The 26,232-nt window shown below is 36.1% G+C and overlaps 1 protein-coding gene across 1 annotated transcript; it reads left to right on the plus strand.

Annotated features, from left to right (window-relative positions):
* The first annotated feature begins 3,616 nt into the window (after positions 1-3,616).
* Positions 3,617-4,856, plus strand: Gem2 (Gemin 2). Its single transcript, XM_090411369.1, has one exon. The coding sequence runs from the start codon at positions 3,805-3,807 to the stop codon at positions 4,657-4,659; it is 855 nt and encodes a 284-aa protein (XP_090267495.1). The 5' UTR covers positions 3,617-3,804; the 3' UTR covers positions 4,660-4,856.
* Positions 4,857-26,232: the final 21,376 nt, after the last annotated feature.

Raw genomic sequence — 26,232 nt, forward strand, 5'->3', positions numbered from 1 at the left:
AGGTAAATTAGGTCATTGGTTAAACTATTTTTGAGGGACACCATGACAAGTCCATATAACAGCGGAATAACAGAAACGAGCGCATATAACACAAAAGCACAGATTATTACACCTGTTTATAATGCTTTGATAAAAAGTCATCTGGACAATCACTTATAAATCTAGTCGTGTGGGTTTCTTAGGGATGAGGAAGAGTTAGAAAGTATCCTGGGTCAAGTGATCATGAGAGGGACAGTTCTATGGAATGTTTCTTATGAGCAGTAGCGCACCCAAGGGGAGCCAAGGGGGCCCTGTCCCCCAAACGAAAAAGGAAAAAAAAGCTAAAAAATTTTCCAAAAATCTTTTCCTAATTAAAATTCATTTTTTAAAATTTATATTGTGTCGTGTCTTCTATTTATATACTACTTATGAATTAGCGGTCACATAAGGTGGGAATACCCTATAACTCTCGGGAATCACGGCCGCTGTGAACATAAGGCGAATGAAGTAGTGCCCGAGCGGACCGCACACTACTTTGCCCGAGATGGGTCAGAGGAGATCACGGCAGATGCTCAGTCATAGGTCGTATGCAATGCGTAGTGTGTATTCTCAAATCGTCTGCTCAACTCGGCCCCACGCCAAGATTAAACCTTAAGTGCTCGTCCCCCCCTTCCCCCAAGATTAAATCCTGAGTGCGCCACTGCTTATGAACATAGATTAAAGCTTTTGAGTTACAGAAATTTTCTGATATGCAGGAAAGGGTGAAAAGATAGTCATAGAAATTATTTTAAGGTACTCATAGAAATGATACAAAAGGTATTGGAAATAACGTCACAATTAAAAATTGGTAATTTAGCTTCGAATGTTTTGATTAAATCAAACATGACAATAATTGTCTTGTTACCTTGCAGCTTAACATTTAATTCCTTTAAATGTAAACACAATCACAACATTGGCGGCGAGTATACTACCAGGTAAAACGAGGGAAATTGAGGTAAGAGTATGGAGTAACGGTGTGAAGTGTTGATTTTTCACTTGCAGACTGGTGAATAAGTAGAGTAGTCAGAATTTGTTTTTGAGTATTGTCTGATTGTTGGTTACTAATTTACATAATGTTTAGGGTTTCACTGGATGAATCTATCGATTACATGCAGTTTGCTTGTAAAATCATCTACGCAGTCATCTAAAGAATGTCTAAAGACATTCTAAAGAAGGGGGGGTTGCAAACCATTTTAAGGCTGCATGCTAAAATTTGCAAAATCCTTTAAAAAACAAACCTTTAGTGCTCCTTGGAATTTTGTTCAGTATATCATTATTTTTCTAATACCCGTTTTACTTGACAAAAGCGTAACAAAAATGAATGAAATAAAATATATTATTTCAATTACGCTTTAATAAAGATAATTCACTAAAACTGGCCGAGTGGTCATAGTAGGTATACCCTCCCTCGATGAGTCTTTGGACTCCCTGGAGGTGCCAGGTAATAATATTTTTTTTTATTGTTGGGCAGGAGGAACTTAATTCCTTAAAACTACAATATGAACTTTTAAATCAACAACAACATAAAGAAGATCTTGTCATAAACGGTCTTCCAGAAACTGCATCCACAGAAAATCTCAGAGATGTAGTTTTAAAGTTAGGCCATGCAATTGACATCCCCCTACAGTATATGATATTCAGACCATAAATGGAAAATAATAATGAAATAATAATAAGAATAAAATAAGAAAAAAAAATCAGCCAACGCCTTTTTATTCCCGTATATAGGGAGAAGGCGAGACCGTTTTTATCCCAATCTAACTTTTGGAGACTGAGTGGGCAGTTCAATCTCCACTGGTACCCAATCAGAGATAGCTGGCCCAAGGCTATCACTAATTAAGTGGCATGCAGTGAAGAGAGAAAAATTAATAATAATAATAATAATAATAATAATAATAATAATAATAATAATAATAATAATTAGAAACATTACGCAGGAAAATCGTGTCAACAGTGATCCGGACACCTTACATGCAACAACCAACATCTGACCAGCACATGGCGATACACAGAATTCTGAGCATTAAAAACCTGAAACACTACATGATATTAATAAGGAATTATTTCAACATCACCTATCGAAACAACAGAGACACATATCGTATAACACGACCTACAACAACTCACTACATCCCTACACCCTTCAATGAATGAAAATAAATCTACATCCCTACACCCTTCTCTGATGTGAGATCACATCAGATACCCACGCAACTCAACAACTTACCAAGAAATTTAAAACACATAGATAACTACAGAACATTAAATCATGAAGAAAATATACCAAAAAAGTTAATATACCATTAACACTAACATACACATCACAAATCACCAGCATCCAATGCCAACATCCCATACATAAACAGTAGTAGTAGGTGGGATTAACTCGCCTCACTCAGCCACACCTAATCCTTATAACCAAAGACGCAGATTATGTAATAAAACAGTTAGTAAAGTATACAACAACAAAGAAGATACTGATTATTATGTGATAATATCATTAATATAATACTCTTATGTAACATGAAAAAATAATGTAATAAATTATTCTTATAATTAAAAAATTATATAAACAAAAAATTATTATACAAAAATTCTGAATAATCTTCATTGTTAACATTAGAAGAACATGTGCTGTAAATACATAATATAGAGGCAAAAAAATACTATTAAAATTTTTAGTTGTAATCAATGTAGAAAATGCAGCACTTAGAGCTGAATTCTGTAAAATTATAAGTTGCAATGTTACTCAATATGTTTATTATATGTGTAAATATTTTAGCAATCAATAAAATTACTATTACTATTAAAAATAAAAAATAAAATATAAAATAATAATAATGAATATATTATAATACCTGATGATGTAGCCATCTGGATCACAGAGCTTTGGCAAAATCCACTAAGATTTTAAGAATCCTACTTTTCTGACTAGGACCATGGTGAGATAGTTGATAGAATTAACATTTTGTGGGGTTTCTTTCAGAATATCGAGAAATGAAGACATCCATTTGGTTAATGAAGAATCCTCAGATCCAAAAACAAAACCAAAGTATTAAGCAGGTTTACTGCTATTATTATGTGACACCTTCAGAGGGTCCAAGGATTCATCAAGGGAGGACACCTGCTCTACAGCCCTGTCTTCACTGCTCAATCCACCAACTGACCGCAACTACACCAACGCCATCTACCGCCGACCACCCACTACAGGTATTTCCACAGACATTCATCCATGCGCACGGCGGGATTCGAGCCCGCAGCCTTTTGGCTGGAGAGCGGATGCGCTAATCACTTGGCCAGCCAGCCAGTCTAGCATGCTATAATATGTAATATTATAGTATAATATATTACAATAAATTGCAAATAACTATGTTCATTGCTAAAATAATATATTTTTAGCGAATCTTATCGTATACGAAAAATATATATCTATATGAATTAACAATAGATTAATTCATGACATAAATTAATTATTAACAATAAATCCATAGTATTTATCCCATTCCGTTAGTTGCATGTGGTAAAATTAATAAATATTTTCAAATAAGTATCATTAAAATTTCTTTTTTTCTTTTAGGTGGCGCTAGTTGATTAACTTGATATTTGTATCTTGTTTGAATACTTGCATTGTATTTGTGTATTTGAGAAATTTTTAGCCTTTAATTTTGTTATAGTCGTTATAAAGTCGGTTTTTCTTTCGTGTTTTTGGACGTTGAATGCTTGGGTATTGTTAAGCGTGTACTTACATGTTATTTTTTTACCCGACAACGTTTTGAAGCCTATAGTATGTTGCGAGTTTCATCCAAAAATCAAAGGGATAGTGATTCAGATGATGATAGCCGTTTAATGGTGAAGGTTTTCCAAGTTGAAAACAATGAAGAGGAATTTGATATAAGTCAGCCACCAACATCTGGACAAGAATATTTGAGGAGAGTGCAACTGGAATATCAGCAGTGCCCTGCTGTAGTCACTGCAAATGTGGATACTAGCATTTTTCTTGATAAACAGACAGTTCGAGTCAGCTCCTCTAATGACCTACTGCCAGCGCCGGAAGGCTTTGCACCTTCTTTAACATGGCAAAAACAGAAGGTTGCAGATTTCTCAGCTCTGCGTCATGACTTCGCTGTGTATAGAACATCCTTAAAAAAGGCAGGAATAGAGCTAGTTGAACTTCCAAAAGTAAATGATAGCATAGGGTGGTGTCAGCTGTGTTTAGGAACTAAAATGGCAAAGCGAATAAATTTGATTGATAAAAGTAATATGGATTCAGTCCAAGAGCATAAGCTTACAAATGATATAGAGACGCCAGATGGACTTTCTCCTTTGCTTAGTATTATGTGCTCAATGTGTCAGCCTGTTGTATCCCAGGTATTAAATTATCACATAAAGTGGTTGGATGACTGTGGATTTACCCAACATCAGGGTTGTTGGTTATATGCTTTACTGACTTGCCTGGAAAAGCCACTAATTCCAGAGGTATGTTCAAGTTTGAGATCACTAGCTCGTCTATGTTCCAGATTAAGAGCTAGAATCAAAAGTGCAGATGACATGAACCTAGTTCCACTGAACCTTCTTATTTGTCTTGTAGCTTGCTATTTTGATCAGAAAGATCTGATGGATTTGCCAGAATCTGTGAATTAAGAACAAATTATATTAAGACTTAAAGTAATCAAATACAACAAAGTGAGTTATTCCTGCAAATTAAAATGACATATATATGAGAATTTGTTATAATTGGAATACTGCTATATGGTCATAATTGTAGAGCAGTAACAGTATTAAAATTGCAGTATGATTTTTGTTTAAAAGCTTTTAATTAAAGTAACTAATAATCCATGAATATACAGTGATTTATTTCTACAGAATTTAATTGGCTCTATTTGTGGCATGGGTTTTGTTATAATTGAAGTATTGTTGATGTGGTAATAAATGTTGAGCAGTATCTTATTGTGTGTATGCAGGTAGCATCTGGAACATGCTCTTAACAATAGCTATTAAGAGCACGTTCCAGGTGTAGACCAGTGTTTCTCAACGCATGGGGCATATGCCTGACAGGGGGACAGTTTGAATATTTTGGGAGACAATTTGAAAATGATGTTGCATTCATCACCTCATCACTGATATACTCAAAACACTCACCATTGTCGGTGAGGGGGGGGGGACATCAAAATCTTTGAGGCAGGACATGATCCAAAAAATGTTGGGAAATACTGGTCTATACCTTCACATTGGCGACCAATAAGTAACAATTAGATATGCTGCTCCCAGCCAGTAGGCATTAATCCATCAGACCAGAGGAAACTATCAAGGAGTGAACTAAAGTCTGCAGAAAATGAGGTGTGCCAGATGAATTTCAATAATACCATTATTTTGTTTACTGGAAACTTAAAAATAAAATAAAATCATATTTGGACTCCTTATCAAAGACAGTTTACTTTTTCTCCAGTTTATTTATTCCAGTATGCAATAGAAGTAATGTTGTTAGACATAACAAAGACATATTCCATCTTTTTGAGGATGCAGCTTTAAAATAGTTATTCTGCAGACTGGCTGCTGGACAGTATTTATGATCAAACCTAATGGAGATACTTTAGGAGACTTTCAGGTCACTTAGCATATTGTATTGCTACAATTCTGCCAAGTGTACCTGAAGAGAAATCAAGTGGATATATAGGGAAGTACTGCTGAGGCAGTAATTTGAAGAATAATTGGTAGCATGACAGAATGTATATTGTTGATGAATGATAAACTAGTGGGCTTCCAGGAAGTGAAGGTGACAGTTCTCTTTCACAAAACCTGAGGTGAGTATAATGGGACAACAGCTTGATGGTTGGCTATTATCCCTTTCCTTTGTAATACATTGAATTTAAGCCTATTTTCATGTTTTAGGATACATGGCAGATGAGTATGGAATATCATAAAGCTGATGGGACAGGTGTTCATTCTGCAGCATATCTGGGATAAGGACAGTGGCGGCTTGTACATAAACACTGCAGCACCCCCAAGGAAAAAAAAGAAAAAAAAAATTCAATTTTGTTTGTGTTTATAAATAAAAACAATGCTTACAATATTATATAAATGCAATACAGCATGCTAAAGGTTACAGCTTATATTTCAACATTGATTGAATAGTAATTGGAATTGCTCAATTAATGCTTTAGATTACAAAACAAATGTACTGCGATCTAACACGGTGTTGGAATTATCACATTCGGTCAGTTGCAGCTAGACTTTTCGATATTTGTTTGCACTTGTCACTGTCCGTAACAAGTAAATCCAACACTGTTCATTGAGCAGTGTCACTACAGATAAATTGTATGCTTGCGTGCGTTATTTCTGTGAGATACGAAACTTTTGCCATTTGAGGGTGAAATATTTTTGGCAAAAAATATTTCACCATTTCGCCCTCACCACAAACATGCACCATAATAAAAGTTTTGCATCTCAAAGAAATAAATTTGGTTACTGATTAGGAAAAAAATAAATTAATGATAATTGGTTATTGATTAGGAAAAAATGAATTATTTTTCTGGTTTTATATATGCAGCACCCCCACTTAAAATTTTCACTAGCCACCACTGGATCAGGATGATTTACTTTGTACAGATGACTTCTGGTTACCAAGGCTGTTCCAGATTCTTCAGATGCCTTTCTCAAAGACCTGAGGCAACATGCAATGAGTAGTTATTGGTAAAGTGGGTTGGAATACTTTTCCTCAGTCACCATTGTAGGAATTGGAGAAGAGTGATAATAGTAAGAGATGTAAACACAAATGAGCAAACACTACAGCCAGTGATTTTGGTAAGGGACTTGGAGGCAAGTATTTTTTGCACTTGAGCTAGTCAGGTTTTGAATAATTTTTGCTGTTTGTTTATGTGCAAAAAAAAAAAAAAAAAAAGTCTCCTGCTTAAATGAGAATCAAGATTTCTGGTCCCTTATGAAGACCACCAAATGCATCTGTTACCACTCGGAGATCATTTAAGAGTCAACGCTAGATAACTTGGAGATTTCTACATAGCCTTTTATAAAATATAGAGAAATGGCTCGGGCTTCTGACCTAATGTTCATTCCTCACCTTCTTGTGATTCTTCCCATTAGTAAATATCTACATGGATACTGTATGAACAACTGGACTGCTAAATCCTTAGCTGATAGCCATATGGGATTTTGCCATTTAAATTGTATTTTGTATTAAATTAAGAGAGTAATGTTACAACAAGTTAATGTCATGTCAGCTGTGGCATTACCTGGTTTGTTTAAACCAGGGTTCTGCTGTTTTTTTTCTCCTGGAAACCAGGACAAACAGTGAAAAGTCTGCTATTTGAATAAACTTAAACTAAACAATGGCTGAATTCGAAATCAGCAACATAAACAGAAGTACCAGTAGAAAAGAAGTGGAATTGGCGAATTGGAAAACTACTTCAACATAATAGCAGTTTTATTTATTTATTTATTTATTTATTTTTTTTTTTAATTTTTTTTATTTTTATTTTTTTTTATTTTGGAAACTCCGGTTTTTCATTTTGCATACAAACAGATGTATAGAATTTTGGGTATAATATATGTTAAAGATACCAAGCTATTTTAAATATAAACCTGTGTTTTTTTTTTTTTACTCCATTTCCCAAGTAAGCAAACAGACAAGTCAGTCAAGTTTGCACCTGCAAGTGTTGCAAGTCTAGCTGACCCTGCAGGTAGTGCAAGTCAAGGCAACTCGTGGTAAAGGTAGAATAAGCCCCGATCACTATTCTTAATATTTACCCTTAATGCAAAGCACATCTCATGGAGGAGATGTATAATGTTATGCATTAAGTGGGGGGGGGGGCAGTACCCAGACCAGTTTTGACCTTTATTGAGGTCTCTTCAGTGGGAGCCAGCCCCTTAATGCATAACATTATACATATCTGCAAGGAGATGTGTTTTGCATTATGGAAGATACTGAGATAGGAGTGATGTTAGGTTGCTCCACCTTTGCAACGAGTTGCCCGGTGTTGTACTACCTTACCCTAGACCTGAAGATACTTTCAGGTGCAAACTTTGTTTGCTCACACTTGGATAAAGGATTAAACTAAATTTATTATAGTCTAACCAAGTGAAAAATAAACTTTCGACATCGTTCTCTAAATCCAGAGTAATTTAATAAAAAGGTGGCACACCCTTTGGCAACTCCTATAGGTAGAGATGACCTTGCTATTGCTTCTGCCTGGTATCTCCACATCTGGGCCAGGCCCCGACTGAAGAGACCTCAATAAAGGTCGAAACTAGTTGCTCACACTTGGATAAAGGATTAAACTAAATTTATTATAGTCTAACCAAGTGAAAAATAAACTTTCACAAATATATATTTCTACAAATATATGGTCTTAGTTCCAACCTAAGTAATGTTCATTTCCACCTCCATTCTGCAAACCACACCCTTTTCTAAGTTTACTCACTTCAGTTTTCCTAGTCACTCTTTGATTCTTTTCATCTCAAAGGTAGGGTTTGTAAATATGTTCACTCTCATATACCACGTCAGCATTTCCAACTTAAATTCTCCTTTTTTTTTTCAAACTTTCATGTCCATTCTGTTGGATTCATTTGTCATCTCCTTTGCTGCTGATTTCCTTTATTTATATGCTGATGTTCTACATTCAGATGCTCTGAATAATAAGGTCATCTTAGAGATTTTAATGTCAAGCAGGATGATTTTTGTGCCTTATTTGCTTGGTTGTATTTTTGGTTTTTAGCCTTGTAATCTAAATATTTCCACTTACCCTTTCACTCAAGTAATTCTTATTGGTATGAAACATTTATTCCTCATTCCACTTTAAATTTGAATCTCAAATTGAAGCATCGGATCTCCGAGAAGTGTGCCAAAGTTGTACAAGAGAAGAACTAGGCATATCGCATGTGGCCTTCATCAAAATCTCTATATGCCTTTTCTGCTTGTACCAAAGCACAAAATAGTGTAAGCTATTTTGAAAAGGGGGATGCAAGAATCAGCCAGTTTATTGACTATCTGTGGGTAATGACAGGTAAAGCCATTCTCTTAGTTTACTTTTTCTCTAATTCTTGTACTTACGATTTCTCTAAATGTCATCTTTCCATTTCATAACATAACATATTCAGTGCTTCTGTGGATTTTTCACCAGAAAGAGGTCAGAACAATCTTGTCCAAACTGGATATCAAAAAGTCTGTCTCTTGATCCTGGTGGCATTTCTCATCCAGAGTTAACTCATATGTTGCTTTATTATTCTCTCCTATTCCAGTGGTATCTATCCTGAAAATTAATATATTCAGCTAATTTATCCTAAGAGGGATAAATCTTGGCCATCAAATTACAGTCCAATTTGATGTTATGCTAGTTCTTTTAATACATCTTCTATCCTGCTTTAAATCTTGTAATAAACTGATAAACATTTGCCAGTGTAGATTTGGCCACTGTTTATCAGCAGGGAATCTCTAGTTGAAATAACCCTTAATAAAACTCAATATTTTTATTTCTCGCAATAGATAATGCCAGCCTGGTTGGCCAAGTGGTTAGTGTATCTGCTCTCCAGCCTAAAAGCTGGTGGTGAGTGGTAGATGGCATTGGTATAGATGATGATGATGGTAGTTCGCTGTTGATGGTGGAGATGGAGAGTTGTGGAGTAGGTGCCCTCTCTCGATGAGTGCTTGGACTCCTTGGAGGTGTCATGTAATAATAATAATTAAAATAAACTTTCCACTCAAATTTTGGCAACTTGCTAGGCTAGACAAGATGAGATTTCTCTCCTTTTCTTAGGATTATCTAAACTTCAAATCTCTCTCTTGACATGAACAAGTTTCAGATATCTCTGCAGCATTTCCCTAATCCATCCATTCAAACATTGAATATTGTTCTTACATTTGGGATGGTGCTCCCTAAGCAGCTATATTGATTAATGACCCATCTCTTACTAGGTCACTCTTTCATGCAAATTCAGTTTCTGTTGGTTGTAATTTCTAAAATATTTCAGTGGACACTGTTAATCATAATTGGCACTGATAATTCCCTCATGCTTCTAAATCTGTAAAAACACATGCAACAGCTATTCATCATCCCTGCGCAGGTCAACTGCAAACCTGCAGAACACATTTTTAACTTCATTTATTCATTCCTTCTACCAGCTTTTTTTTGGAAAACAATAGGTGCTTGTAAGCATTCTTTGCCAGCAGAAAAAATTAAGTAAAACGATGCTTCATCTGTATGTCATGTGTTGCTGTTAATAAAGGTTAATAAGTAATAATAAATTAAAAAACACTGCCTTTCACTGCTGTCTTCCGAAACAGTCTTTCTTTTGTATTTCCAGAATCTGGAGGCTGCCTTTCTCTTTAACTTTCTGTCCATCTGTTGAATAGGTTGGTTTACCTCTGATTGATGATAGGAAAATTAAATCTATCAAAGGGAAAAAGAAAAAAAAAAACACCTCAGAAAGCTCACAGAAATTTATTTTTTTCTTTTCTTTAAAAAAAAAAAAAAAAAAAAAAAAAACTGATCTTGTTTTAGTACAGGAATAATTACTGCACTCCAAAAAGTATTTACAACTATAACCATATCTATCAAACTGTTGGCTTTTTATTAACATGATTGTATAATAGGTTTGCAGCCATGTATATGATATTAAAAAAAAAAAAAAACTTATAAAGATTATTATTTCCTAGATCTCAGAAACCACAGACTTAAAACTGTGCTACTCTCTCCCCCATACAGATATGGATTATCAAAAATCTATAAAAATGTTCCAGTCCTGGCTATTAGTTGATATTGTGAATTTGTCATACCTTTTAGCCACTTACTTCCCAAGAGCATGTCATCTCTGTCCCCATATGCACATATGCAGGACTGTCTTTTAGTTAAGAAACACTTGGTTTTGAATCTGGTGGATTGTGAAGAACCATTATGAGTTCCCTCAATTGGAAGCTTGTTTCATAAGGATGTGGCAGGGTTTTTCATCTCACAAACCAGCCAGAACACACACATTTAGGACTATTAAGAAAATTAACAAGTGATTCAGTCACTTCAATTATCAGTTGAAGTGACCAAAATCAAATTTGTCCTCCAGTGCAAAGATTGTTTACTTTTCCCCTTGTTTCCTCCAGCGTGCAGTTTGAATGACAGTTCCTGAATTGTCTGGCTTTTACAGTTCCAAAGATTTCTCTTCAAGTCTCAGCTTAAAAACATTTATTCTACCAACTGGTTACTAGATAGTATATCAGACCAGACATAATGCTGATGCTTTCAGGTTGATGTCAGGTTAGCTATCAAGTAGTCTTCTTACCAGTTACAGTTCTGAGTAGTGGTAAGGAGAAACACTAAAGAGGCCTCCATTGTTGAAAATGTATGTTTATGTCTGTGGCTGAGGAAAAGGATCTATTACTGCATATTATTATTATTATTATCATCATCAACACCTGACCTCCATGGAGTCAGAGACTCATCATGGGAGGTACTCACTATTGCATACAGTGCTCATCCAACCACGTCTTAAACTGATTTAATGTGTCCACAACACACTCAGGCAATGCATTCCACTCACCAACTACCCTCCATTCAAAGAACCTGCTTCTCACTCCTTCAATCACATCCTCCTTATACATTTTCCAGCAATGGCCTCTTGTTCTACTCCCCTCTCCAATTCTATTAAAAATCTCTTCCATGTCTACCTGATAACAACTCCTGACCAGTTTATATGTCTCAATCATATCCCCCCCCCCCCTCTTCTTCCTATTCATGGGGCTCTGCAACTTACACTCTCTCAATCTGTCCTCATACTCCACATTCAAAGACCACTGACTACCTTTGTGAATCTTCTCTGACCCTTTCCAACATATCCTTGTACCAATGAAAACCCGGCGACCAAATCTGTGCACAATAATCCATATGAGACCTGATCAAGGCCTTAAACAATGGCATCATAACCCCTGTATTTCTTGCGTGTCAGGGTTCTCCACATCATTGCCATTATTCGATGTGATGTCTTCACAACTTGTGCAGTGTGTCCCCTGAATTTCAGGTCCTTGTCCACCATCACTCCTAGATCTCTTATCTCCTCTACTTTTGTTAAAGTTTCTCCACAAGTGTATACTTTGCATCCCATCGTTGTTTACCAAATCTCAAAACCTCACACTTGGGAACATTGAACTGATAGTTCCACTTACCTGCCCATTCATGCAATCTATTCAAGTCCTCTTGTAAGGCATTAACATCAGCCTAACTGTGCATTGCTCTTCCCAGTTTTGATCACTAGTTAAACCCAACCCAATATCATTAACATACAAATTGAACAACAATGGCCCCAAAACTGACCCCTGTGGCACACTACTGGTGACCTTTCTCTTTCGAGATACTGCCTCTTCCCCCCCCATATACACTTTCTGATACCTATCTGACAGTCAGTCACTGATCCAACACAGAAGTCTGTTATCCAATCCCATCTGTTTCAATTTATTTAAGAGCTTGTCATGTGGCAGTCTATCAAAAGCCTTTGCAAAATCCAAGTACACAACTGTATATGCATCGCCTCTGTCCAAGGTATTTGTCACCTTGTTATAGTACATAAGTTAGTGAAACATGATCTCCAAATCCATGCTGATAACCACAGATAATACTGCTGTTATCAACCCATTTCTGTATGCTACTTCTTACCAATCTCTCCAGGACCTTCACCACAACTCCAGATATACAGACCAGTCTATAATTTGAAGCTACAGCCTTATCACCGCCTTTATGCAGTGGAACAATTTTACCCTCCTACTCTCTTGGAACCTGTGCTGTTTTGCAACAGCACAGGTTCCAAGAGGTATGCCAATGCTACTGCCAGTTCCCTGGAACATTCTCTTAAGATGTGTGGTGATATTTCATCAAATTTTATTGCCTTATTAACATCAAGGTTATTTATTTCCTCAAATACCTCCTGCTCACTCACAATTAAGCCATCCTCTACACTTAAGTTCTTCATGATTCCACACTGATCAGGATGAAACACACTTATAAATTGATTGCTGAATACCTCAACAGTGTCTTCTGCAGCAGTTACCATTCTACCACTTTCATCCCTTAACTTCATCTTTCCATGATCATTCTTCCTTCTACTTGCCACATATCTAAAAAAAAAAAAAACTATAGGGTTTTTCTTAGCCTCATTTGCCATTTTCTGCTCATACTCTACTTTTGTTTTCCTTACTAACTGAGTCACTCTCCTGGCTTGTTCTTTATATTCTTCATGTGACTGATTACCATTATTCATCTTGTATTTCCTCCAAAGGAAATACAAGATGAATTTTTTTCAGGTTTCATGCGTAAGCTCCATATTCATCCATTTTACACCAACCTTATTCAGCCTTTTGGCCTTTCGGTTACATTCGTACATTGATGCTATTATGTATTTCTCTAAGTTCCCATGCAGCATTTATTTCCTTACCGCTGAACTCCTCGTTCCATGTTATAGCTCGAAGTTGTCTCCTAAGCTTGCCATAATCACCAGCCTTATAATTCCACATATATCCTTTCCTCCCAAAAGCCTGCATATGACTAGCCATGACACAGGTGATTACTTCATGATCACTTTCACCAACTAGAGGAAAATGTGAAACCTCTCTGACAATTACGTCCTCTGATGAAATGATGAGATCTAGAACTCTTAATCCTCGCATGCCTTTCTTTACATGCTGCCTGAGATAGTTATCTCTCAAGGACTCGAGAAATTCACTTTCCTTATTCCAAAATGCAATCTCTTCATTCCAATCTATACCGCCATAATTAAAATCGCCCATAATAATTACCCTTCCTTTGTTCACTAATCCAAGTTGTTTATACATTTCTTCATCACCACCTTCCACAATCTCAGGCCTATAGCAACATCCAACTAAATATGTCTTCCCCTCAACTTCCATGTTACACCACACTGCCTCATAACCATTGCCACTATTTCCCCCTTTCATGTCTACCTTATGTGGACTTAATTCCCCTGCTATCATCAGCAGCACTCCCCCTCCCTTCTTGCCCTTTCTATCCTCACGAAAAATACTGTACCCTTCCATTTCTATTCCCATTATGATATCATCTTCATTCAACCATGTTTCGCTTATTCCAATGATTTGGAGACGAATAAAATCAATCACTGAAATCATTTTATCCCCTTTATTTCTTATACTTCTGGCATTTGTAAACAATCACAACAGTTCATTTTTAGGTCTATAGCCAGTCTCATCCAAGCCATATGTTGGTTGTGATTTCTCCACTATACCTGCCAAATCACCTTTATCACTGCTTACCACATATACCTCCTCAATCTCCACTTCTCTACCCACGTTGCAATATACTCCTTCATACACACATTTACTGCCACTTTCAACATTCACTCTCTCTATATCATGTCTCCCTGTCCACCTGAGCTCCCTCATTTCCTCTTGTATTCCCATTCTCTCTTCCTCTCTCACACCACTACTGTTTCCACTGCCAAGCACTGCTGTCTCTTCAGTACCACTCTCCTGATTTTCTCTTCATCTCTTCTTTCTGATCTCTGGCACACACTGTACTTCCACACACTATACTTTCATCCAGCAACACTTTCTCTAGCACATTCACTCCAGCCATTTAAATGCAACCCATCACTCTATATAATTTCATTATTCCCTCAAACACATGCCATACATACACAAACTCCACTCCCTCTCTTCACACAGCTCTGCCAACATACCATTCATGATTTTGGCTCTCTGTCGCAACTCGTCATCATCATACCTGGGTAACACACTGACAACCTTTCCTACTACACTGTTATCTTTCACTCTTCTCAATAATCTCCTGATATTTGTCCTCACCTCCTCCTTATGTTCAGTTAGATCATTTGTCTCTACAATCACAACTAACTCTCTCGCTCATTTCTTTCTCATGTCCATTTCTTGCTGCTCTCGGTTTATCTTACCTTAAACAGCTAACCCTGAAAAGTCATGCAAAATTAACCAAAGCTTTCCATATTCACTTCAGAAATAGATGATCTCAGTTGCAGGGTTAGCTGTTTAAGGTAAGATAAAACCGAGGCAAAAGATTTTTAACTGCATTCTGTCAGTTTTTATTTGTTGTGTGTTTATCTCTTTTAATGTCATCATTCATTCTAACCTTAATTACCTTTCTTTAAATAGTGATTTTCTCCTTCCCAGTGTTAATAATAATGTTACTTTTCTTGGGATTTTAACATCCACAACCTGAGCTTGCTTTCCCTTTCCAACCTCATTGGTTAGAGATTCCACAACATTTGTCAGTGACCTCTTAAATATTTCACATGCCTACCTGAATATTCAATAATTTTAACTACTTTCCAAATGCTCACTGCTTTTTTTTTTCTCACTAGTGGTCCTTCAGCATATGCTGCAGAATGTTGCTTGTCTTCTTGATGAGATGTTGACAACAATCCCATTTTTTCTACTTGTAGGCCATTTGCATCTGGTTTCACAGTTGATAGTAGATGAAGTTGTCAAGTGTTAGGATGTAAGGAAAATAAACATTAGGTACTTTTAAATTTATTAAGTATTATTTGGATTTAAGTTCCTTAAATTTTAAAATCTGAAATTTTTAACAAGTAGATTCAGTGCAGATATTGTGTAATAGGAAATATCATTATATTAATCTATTTACTTCCATTAAGTTATTTCTTCACCTGCAGATTCCCATATCTATGCTCTGAGAGATACTTATCACCTTATATTTCTCTGTCATATCACCAGAGAGGAGATATATCACCTTATATATCTCCTCTCTTCTGTTTATTTCTCAGACTTCAAGACCATTCTTTCAGTTTTGTCCTTATATACATTTCTGCTGTCAAGATTTGGATTTTTTCAACTGCCTTCATCAGTATTCTTTCTGATTTTTGCCACCCCATGAAAGACATTTTTTTTGTGCAAGTTTCCTATCTTAGACTCGATGTGTGCAATAGCCTGTGCTCACAGTAGTGAAAGTCACAAGCCACACACTCTTAATTTAATATGCCTAAAATTGGTGACACCATTTTTGTTAAACGAGCTTGTGCATTGCATGCTAAATATTTCTATCAGGAATACTGAATATACGTACATACATGTAGTTTATAAACAAAGTGTCACATTTGTCCAGCCACTCAAATTTAAATGAATTTACAGTTCTTTTCCACTTTAATTTTGATGCTGACATTTTGAGGGTTTAACATGCTAAAACAGGTAATGTAATATTTCTCCCATTAATGTTGTGTAACTTTTGTGTGTGTGTATGTAACCTGTAAAATTGCAAGCACTAAATTATTCGCTTAAATTTGCATAGCTACAAATATCCATCAGGGTTTGTACAAGCTCAAGTGACTGTACTATCTAGACAGTGGACACTCTAAACCAGGGGTTGGCAAACTTTTTAGACCATTGACCCCTTCGTCGACCCCCATCATGTTAAATAAATGAATAAATGTTATAGTAATAAATTTCTCAGTTGAAAAATAATAATTCCTTCACCCTTTTACTTCATTACTGCTTCTCAATAAGAAATATTTAAAGAAAATACTTTAAAAAAATTTATAAATTATATTAAAAATTTAAATCCCCTTTTGACCCCTAGACATTTATCGACCACTTTGCCAACCCCTGCTCTAAACAAATATGCCTCTTTGGCTTGCCAATGTCAGTATCAGTTCTCCAAAAACTTAAGGCTAAAAGTAACTAATTAGAGTGAATTAAGTTGGAATGGGTCAGAGTAATGTTGGAGTGGAGACACTGGAGAAATTACTAAATGAAATAGGTGAGGTATCATCATTTATCATGTACCCTATTTGCCAGCGTATAAGATGAACCTCTTTTTTGTACACATTTTTTAGGAAAAAAACTTTATCACTGAATATTATAACGAATTTACAGTATTTCAAATATAAAGTAATAAGTAGATGTACTTTCAACAAATACCTAATCTAACTAGGAAAGAGTACCCTCCTTTTAATCTTCTTCATCAAAACCCAGAAATTCATCTCCACAGCTAAATGAAGAGACACTTGAAACCTCTTCTAAATCAGAATCTGAGTCCTCATACAACAAATTGTCCTCTGTACCATCCAGTGCAACTAATACCACACTTAAATGATTTAACCACTGTCTCAGTTTTCACAGCATCCCATGAAGCTTTGACTCACTCACAAAACTTGCGAAATGCTAGGGCCTCTTCCTGATGGCATAACCTCAAAATCTGAAGACTGCATCCAGCTGCTCCACTTCTCCTTCATAAATCCCTTAACTGGTTTATTAATACAGACATCTAAAGGTTGAAGCTGACTAGTTAGATCTCCTGGAATTATAGCTAACTTAGTTTTCAATTCCTTGAGTTTATTTTTAACATAGTCTGTTCTCTGAGAATGAAACTGATCCCATACTAGCAGGGTAGGCTTCTTCAACAGTCCGCAGGGCGCCTAGATCAAATTTTATCTATTCATAACTTCATTCCTCCTCCATCCATCCAGCCTTTTGCGTGAACATGTACAAACACTCCTTTAAGCAGTTTTAAGCACATCCACTGAACTCTGTGTAACTGGAATGCTCTCACACACTGCAAGTAAGCAAGAAAGAAATCGCGTAACTCGGAATGCAGAAAATTTCCAGAAATGAAAGAAATAAAAAACTAAGTATCGGGGTATAAGACGCACCCTGTTTTTCAGAACTATTTTCAAAGGAAAAAAAGTACGTCTTATACGCCGGCAAATACGGTAATTCATTTTTATATAGTATTCAAAAATGATTGACTGTAAATTCGTAATTCTGAAAGCAAATCATTTATGTGCATAGTTACTAGCTGTGTGCACTCCCTTTTTGACCAGTGTGCATGTGCTTACATGCACAGCCTAAAGGGAACATTGGTCTTCGTGTATCCCAATACTCTTACTTCCATTTTCCAGTAAGCGTTAAGGACGTCCACTGTCCGACCAACTAATAACCGGCTCTATGCTCTGATCCCTCTGCAAGCATGGCAGCTAATATCCTTAAGTAACAGGTTAATTTTATCACCCAGTAGGTGACCACCACACCACTTATTGGAAATCTGAAGTAAGTTTCATGGGGGGGGAAGGAACTTGATGGTAACACTTCATGCTTGACTAGTTTAGTAGTTCTATATTTTAAAAATTCTGCATAGTTAGGCAGGCGATTAGGGTTTTGTTCTATAGCCTGCAAGCAGTGAATTTGAATCCCATGCAGTTACCTACTGTACTTAATCTAATCTTTAAAGGTACCTGTGCCATGAGTATAAATAAATTATACAATAACCACAGTAATTAACCTTAATGAAATGAAAGTACAGATACTTCATATTGAAAATAACAGCACATCATCAGTGCATAAAGATGAAGATTCTTCGTTGATGTTAAAACTAGAATCTGTTCCTCTCAAAAAAAAGACAGCTAGTTGTGCCCATATCACTAATATTACAACTTTCATCCAAAGCCAAAGAAATCCATTCTTACTTAGAAATATGTCCCTGCAAAATTTCCTCAATACTTTGCGAAAGATCGTTACTCGTTCTTGCAATTGTAAATCGCGACAAACTGATTTTCGAAAATAGATATTGGTCGATTGGTACAGCCTCTTCTACTAATGGCTCGCAAAAAGTTAAGCAATATTGAGCGCGGTTATTAGTTGGAAGGGTCAATCGTGCGATGCTGCAGGACAAAGCAACCTTAAACACTTTGAACAGACAGGTTCGAGAAGCCCTCCAGGTCCACAGGAACTCCAAATGGGAAACCAAACTGAAGGAAATCAACCCAGAAGATAACTCCATGTGGAAGTTTGTAAAATCTCTTCGTACCAAAAGACAACCACTTCCCCCTTTAAAGACCAATCTTGGAGTTGCACACACAGATGAAGAAAAAGTAGAAGCCCTAATTGACAATCTGGAAAATCAATGCAGCCCATCTTATGCAAACTTAAATATCAATCTTATTTACAAAGTTCATCGTAAAGTTAGATATGCATTAAGTCAGCCTAAGGATGATTCAGAAACCATCACCCCCACATCTCCAACAGAAATAATAAATATCATTTCCCATCTGAAGAATAAAAAGGCCCCCGGCCCTGACGGCATTACCAATAGAATAATAAAGCTACTCCCACAGAAAGCCATAATTCATCTAGTTAATATTACCAATTCCATTTTAAGATTCCAATACTTTCCCTCTGATTGGAAAATCGCGGACATTATACCTCTGAAAAAACCTGGTAATAACCCACAACTTCCCCAAAGCTCCAGGCCCATCAGTCTTCTTTCCTGTCTTCGCAAAGTAATAGAAAAGGTCATCCTATCAAGATTACAATCAGCAGTGGACCAACAGAAAATAATCCCAAATGAGCAATTTGGGTTTCGCAAAGCTCACAACACAGTGCAACAAATTCACCGACTAACAGAACATATCACTCATGGCTTTAACTGGCACCTTCATACTGCTGCTGTATTTTTGGATGTTGCCAAGGCCTTTGATAAGGTCTGGCATCAAGGCCTTATCTTCAAACTAATTGAAAACAATATCCCAATTAAACTAGTGAAACTCATATATCAATGAAAGATACATGCAAGTAAAACTCAACGGAATTGTTTCTTCAAAGCGCAAAATCCTGGCGGGAGTACCTCAAGGTTCTTCTCTTCTGGCCCCAATACTTTTCACAACTTGCATGGCAGATATTCCTCTCAACCCAAAAAACAACTACTACGGCTCTTTATGCCGACGACACCACTATTTAGCTAGATCGCTCAGCCCTCACCTAGCAATCACTAGACTCCAAGGAAGTATCAATGAGTTAGCAAACTGGTTCACCAACTGGAGAATTTAAGTAAACCACCTCAAAAGCTCAGCCATGATGTTTTCAAGAAGAAAGATCTGCAACAAAGAAGACATCCTGCTCTCTGGTCAAAAGATCCCATGGCATTCAGAGATCAAATATCTTGGGGTATTGATGGATAAGAAACTCCTTTTCAACAAACACATCAATCTCATTTGCTCCAAATCTTCCAAAGTCATAGCTCAGCTCTACCCATTGATCAACCGCAAGAGCAAATTGAACCTACATAACAAATTGCTTCTTTACCGGATGGTAATACGTCCAGTCATTACCTACGCCTCACCAGCATGGAGTCACACTTCAAGATCAAACATTTCAAAATTACAGAGAATCCAAAACAAATGCCTTAGGATGATCCTGGATGCACCGTGGTTCATCAGAAATTCACCGAGAAACCGGCACTCCATACATCTCCTCCTTTCTTCGTGATCTTGCAGAAAAATTCTTCGTGAAGTCAAGTTCACATTCAAACCCACTAATCGTGCAAGCTGTCAATTACAGTGAGACTGATTACTACAAACACAAAAGACCGAAGGCTATTCTTCTCTCAACCGATCATAGCTAACACTACTGCCCTCAGAGAGCGAGCTTAATTGCTCACAAATCTCCCATTCCCAAATAACTCTCATTACAGATAAAGGGGAATATGAAAAGCACTTGTGCTTCACCCATCCTGTCAGTAACGTCAATGGTCAATGGTGGCGCACTCTTCCTCGATGAGTCTTTGGACTCCCTGGAGGTGTCACATAATAATAATAAATAGAGAAAGCGACATTTGCTACTACTAGTAAGCATTCTTTTGCTATATTCGGAGAATGATTTCATTCTTTTTGCCAATATTTGACTAACAATATAGCTTGCACGAACTGCTGCAGTTAATGAAGCAGCTCTAAATACATTTTGCCGTTGTAAGATTTTTTTTTTGCAGTTGATTCACTTTGTCTTTGCGAAACTGTTTTACAAATTGTCAAATTTTGAAGAACAAACGTTTACTCGTAATTTTATAATGCCTACTGATGTTATATTCCTTCAGAACAGATATCTTTTCACAACATATCAAGCAAACAGCATTTAATGCTGTTTGCTTGATAATTCTTTTATGCAAATAAAAAAAAAAATAGTCACCTGTCCATCTTTTGTTTAACTGATTTTCGTCCCCGACTTTGCGTTTTCTTGACTTTGAACTCATTGATTAAACACAGGGTTCTGTTTGTAAAAAAAAAAAAAATTCGTCAAGACGCAATTTTTAAAAGAAAAAATATTACCGTTATAAATTTATAATTTGCTTAAGTTTTGAGAGAACTTGTATCAATAAGTTTATTAAAGAATAATGTAACTACAGTAGTATCTCGCTGATCCGAACTAATAAAAATCGTGATCGTTCGGATTAGCGAATTTCTCCCTAAGAGACAACTAGCGTTTAAGACAAAAAAAAAAAAAAAAAAAATCAGATTCTAATGGTACATCAATTTAATTCTAAATAAATGAAGTAACTGATAGAAAAAAAGCTACTGTAATGTAAAACTTAAAAAATAATAAGTTTGTTTTAGTAAAAAATTTAGTTTCTATATATCTGTATTGTTGAGGATTTTGATTTAATAAAATTGCATAGTTCTGTACATAACTTAATTTGCGTAAAAAAATATCACTTTCTTGTACACAACACAAAAAAAGTTTCGCAAAATAACACACGAAAAAAGTTTTTTTTTTATTTCTCTGTAAAAAAAAGTCACTGATTTTCTTTTGCTTCTTGGAAGCTAAACTTTTTTTCGAATGCTTCTTCTCGGAGCTGCATTAGCAATAAAATTTTGTGGAATGGAGTTTCATTCTGCTTAGCCCATTCTATACACACATTAAACTGTCAACTGCCTCTCCATGTTTTACTTTTTTTCCCTTCGAATTCTTTATCGTCATCATCGTCTTCTAATTCATTCTGTATATCGTCATATTTATAATTTCAGCATCTGATTTGATTTCGAATTCACTTTCGGTTCTACCTGTAATCCATTCCTTAACAATTGTTTGTGAAATAACATCTGGATGTATATTTTTAACTAAATTATGCACGTTTTGAATTTCCTCCTTTTGCATATATATCACCGTAGTTATGTTGATAAATTCTAGATCGACGCAGTTTTTTTCCATGACGCTCTAATTGCTTCAGGTTCGAGGCTTCCCAAGCAGCAGCAACAACTGAGAATGCTACATCCTTCAAATTTATTATTTTTTTATTGATAAGTAACATCATAATTTTGGGAAATTACATTTAAAAGCAGGTCTTTGCGATCTTTTAATTTAATGGATTGTATTATGTTCTGATCCATTGGTTTCAATAATGGAGTACAGTTTGGAGGCAAAATAATAGTACACAAAATAATAATACGTAATAAATATTTTTTTTTTCTTTAAAACAGCGGTTCGGATTACTGAAGGGTTCGGACTAAAGAGGTTCGGATTAGCGATATACCACTGTACTTTCATATATCGTTCAAGTACGACTGCTCGTGCGCGACTGAAAATGAAAAGGCAAATGACACAATCGTGGGAACTATCGTCACCAGCAATTGTACCTTTTGCTAAAATTTTCCCACCTCAGCTAAATGAAGTGCAACGTTTCAGGACACAGATTAGTAGACGGAGGGCCGTGGGTTGCACATCATTGGTGTAATGCATCATCTGGGTGGAATAATAATGGGAATAGAAACACTGATAATGCCATGATGTTTCTTTATACAAATGTTAGGAGGATCTGGAACAAAGGAGGTGAATTGGTAGCATTGATCCAAATATTGGAATCAGTGAAACGCAGTTGACGGAAGATGATATTTAGCCGATCTCATACGGAGGTAGCAGGGTTTTTTCTCCCGGAAACTCTGATTTTTCCTCCCGCATACAGACAAATCAGCCCTTCAGAACACACAATTTACAGACAAAAAACACTAGTTGTGGTGGTGGAGACGGGCTGTAGATGGCGTTAATTGAGATAATTCGTAGTAGAGGTTCAGTGTAGTGGTTAAGACAGTTGTAGGTGTCCTCCCGCGATGAGTCTTCGGACTCCTTGGAGGTGTTAGGAATAATAATAATGATAATATGCTGACATGGGTAGAAGTAGCATGGTATAGCATATTTCAGCAGGATTAGAATAGCAGACATCATGGATTATTACTTATAATTGATGAGCTGTGTTCTTTCAGAGTGGAGGATTTGGGGAGAAATGGCACTAATGGTTTTGAGAACGTATGGGGTATAAGGTGGGTAGGACAATATTTAGTGAAATGTTTGCTGAGCTAGGGAACACAAAAGGGTAAAGAGCAGAAGATGTTTAGGCAATTCAGTTTGGTCAGTGTGAAACAGATGATCATTATGGGATATTTTAACTACAGCAGTATAAATTGGAAAGAGGAAACAGCAAGTAGTAGTAGTAGTAAGGAATAAAATTTCTGGAATTCTTGATGTGTAAATGTTTCAGACAGTATGTTGAAGAAATGAGATTCAAGAGTTTTGAATTTGGTCATAGCATCAGCAGATCTGATTGTTACTAAGATTACATCCCTAGCCTTGATTGGAGAGAATGATCATGTAGTCTTGACTTCAGGGTGATGGGAGAATAATAGACAGGCAGAAGCATTTAGGAGAAAGCAATTTATGTGGAATTATAAGGTAAGTGATTATAATAATCTTAGAAATCAGCTTGAGGCATTTTCATGGATGAAGAATTGGAAGGGCAAGACATTGCCAGTGCAAGGGAATTTTGTTCTCTCTCTCTCTCTCTCTCTCTGCATCAAACGGGAACCTGCAGATGTAAAAAAAGAAGTTATGGGAGAAGTATAAAGAGAGGGTTGGACAGTGAATTCATGAATACATAAGTCTCAAGCCAGGAAAGTGATTACCGTGGTGAGGACGATGAAACTTGAATATTAGAAGGGATTAGCTGTGAGACCCAAGGAAAATCCGAAGGAATTATTTTGCTATGTGGGCAATAGAAAGAGAAATTATTGTGGAATGATAATGTTGTTAGGTAAAAATGAGAATAGAGCGAATGTAGAAGATAAACTGGAGTTGTTTAGTGATCCCTTTATTTCAACCTGGAAATGTAAGTTTTTGTTACTAGAGGGATGGTTCAAGGTTTAGAAGTGCATAATGAGTGTGTTTCGAATACTAAGTGCTCTTGATGTCAATAAAACAATGAGACTGGATGCGATTTCAACATTTGTTTCGAGAGAATAAGATACAGAACTGGCAGTGTTGATTTGGCTTTATAGTGAGTAACTATGGGAAAGGTGGGTGCAAAAGGAGGATAAGATAGTGCCATTCCATCAACTTGTTTGTATAATGCAAGACTAGTATGTAGACAAGACAAGAATGTAGACCAGTTTGCATTTCTTCTGCAGTTAAGATTTTGGAGAAATTAGTGAGAAATCATATACAATTATGTTGAAGAACAGACATCACTTTGGCAACATGACAGGACACACACCCGAGTTGGCAGGTTAAGAGTAATGTTATCTGAGAATCGGTATGGATTTAAGGTGTGCTTGTGTTTTAGTAATCTGATTGCCTTTTATAATAAATTAAGAGCAGTTGCATGAGGGAAAGGCATTTGCTGCTTTTTTGATTTTACAAAAGCATTTGACATGGTATTGCATAATAAGCTGATAGATAAGTTACAGGATACGTATTTATATAGTCCAATACTCGTATGTCGGAACATGAAGAACAAAACTGATGTTTTTTGTAAGTAGAAAGCCGAGTTGTTAATTGGAGAATATCGGAAAATAAATCAGATCACTTGCACTGAAATTGAACACTGGATTAGCTTGAGTTATTACAGAATTGGTCAGAAATAAATGTGCGTGCGTGCATACATGCACATTAGGTTCTACATCATTTGACTAGAAAAATAAAACAGACAAATCAACACCAAAGAGGATGCAATGATTTTCTTCCCATAATCATGAATGTTGGGTCAGTCATTTATGAGCCAGAATGAAAATTTTCTGTGAAATATCCCCTCCCCCATCTCACCTAGGACCAAAATGCCACCTTCAAAGGAGAATGAATGCTATCTTTTGTAAACGCAAACATAAATTCCTCAGGACAGTATTGTGAAAGAGATGGGAGTAAATTCAGATCTGTGTGAAAACCTTGAAACAGTGAAGTACTTGTGATCATGTTGAGGAACAGCCATCACAGCCTGGATAGTTTTACTATTACAGCTGTGAGAAACTTATATAGTGCAGGAAAGGTACTGAATAAAGTGCCTATTATATATCTTGAGGGAAGAGTTCTAACGGAGGCATTACTTTCAGAACACTCATCATATTAGTTGTAAAATTTCTCTTTGCAGTCATAAAATTGGGTCCAGATGATCCCGCATCTCTCAATGATGTTAAAGATTGGAAGTATGGATTTATTAGGGGATATAAGGGTAATGAGCAAAATGAATTCATTTTTTATGGTTAGGATGGAAAAAGTTATGAACTTCCTGCAAGTGTTGAATGTAAACAGTGTGAATTACATTAAGAATGAATAATAAATGTTATGGTAGATTTAAGAATGTACAAAAACTGAAATAAAAATGCGTATTAATTGATACAGAACAACCTAGTTTAAGTAATTAGGATTAAGGTTTTTAACTGATATAAATGTCTTTTGGTGTGTTGACAAGCAGCAGATATTGTTACTGATTATGGTTTACTCAGTGGCGTAGCTAGGCGCTGCGGAGGGGGCGACACTTTTGGGGGGTTCACGTGAGACAATTTTATTTGTCGACGATTCTTTTATTTATGTTAAATTAGTAAATTTTATTACTTAATTAATAATTAGTTTTTAACAATTATACAACTAAAATAAACAAAATATAAATATAACAAAACCGTTACATTTCCCTATCATACTATAATTTAAATTCTTAAAAATTAAACAAGAAAACGCATGGTAAGGCAATTGCTTTATTGGTTATTGCTTATAGGCATCGCACAGTCAGTACACATTTGTGAAAACGTATTTATTTTTTTTCCATTCTAATTTTGCATATAACTATGGCCATCGACAGGGTTTTAGGCTCCCAGTAATAATATTTCTGCTGTCCCCTATTATATTACGATTTTTGCTTAACACTTTTGATGCGTGTATAAAAATTAACAAGCATGATTCCAAAATTCTTGATTCATCATTAGTTTTTTTTTTAATCAAATTTAACCAAATGATATAAATGTTACACATTTGTATATCATTTGGTCGTTGTCGAAACCGTTGAAAACGTATTGTATTCTTTATCTATGGTTAGTCTAGAGTAGACCCTTGGCATGCGTGCCAAACGTGGCACGCCAATGACTTTTTTCAGGCAACCCAGGGCTCACCTTAATAAT

This window comes from Typopeltis vanoorti, chromosome 21 (assembly GCF_054136105.1).
Source record: "Typopeltis vanoorti isolate ZY-2024b chromosome 21, IOZ_Tvanoo_1.0, whole genome shotgun sequence".
Classification (NCBI taxonomy): Eukaryota; Metazoa; Arthropoda; class Arachnida; order Uropygi; family Thelyphonidae; genus Typopeltis; species Typopeltis vanoorti.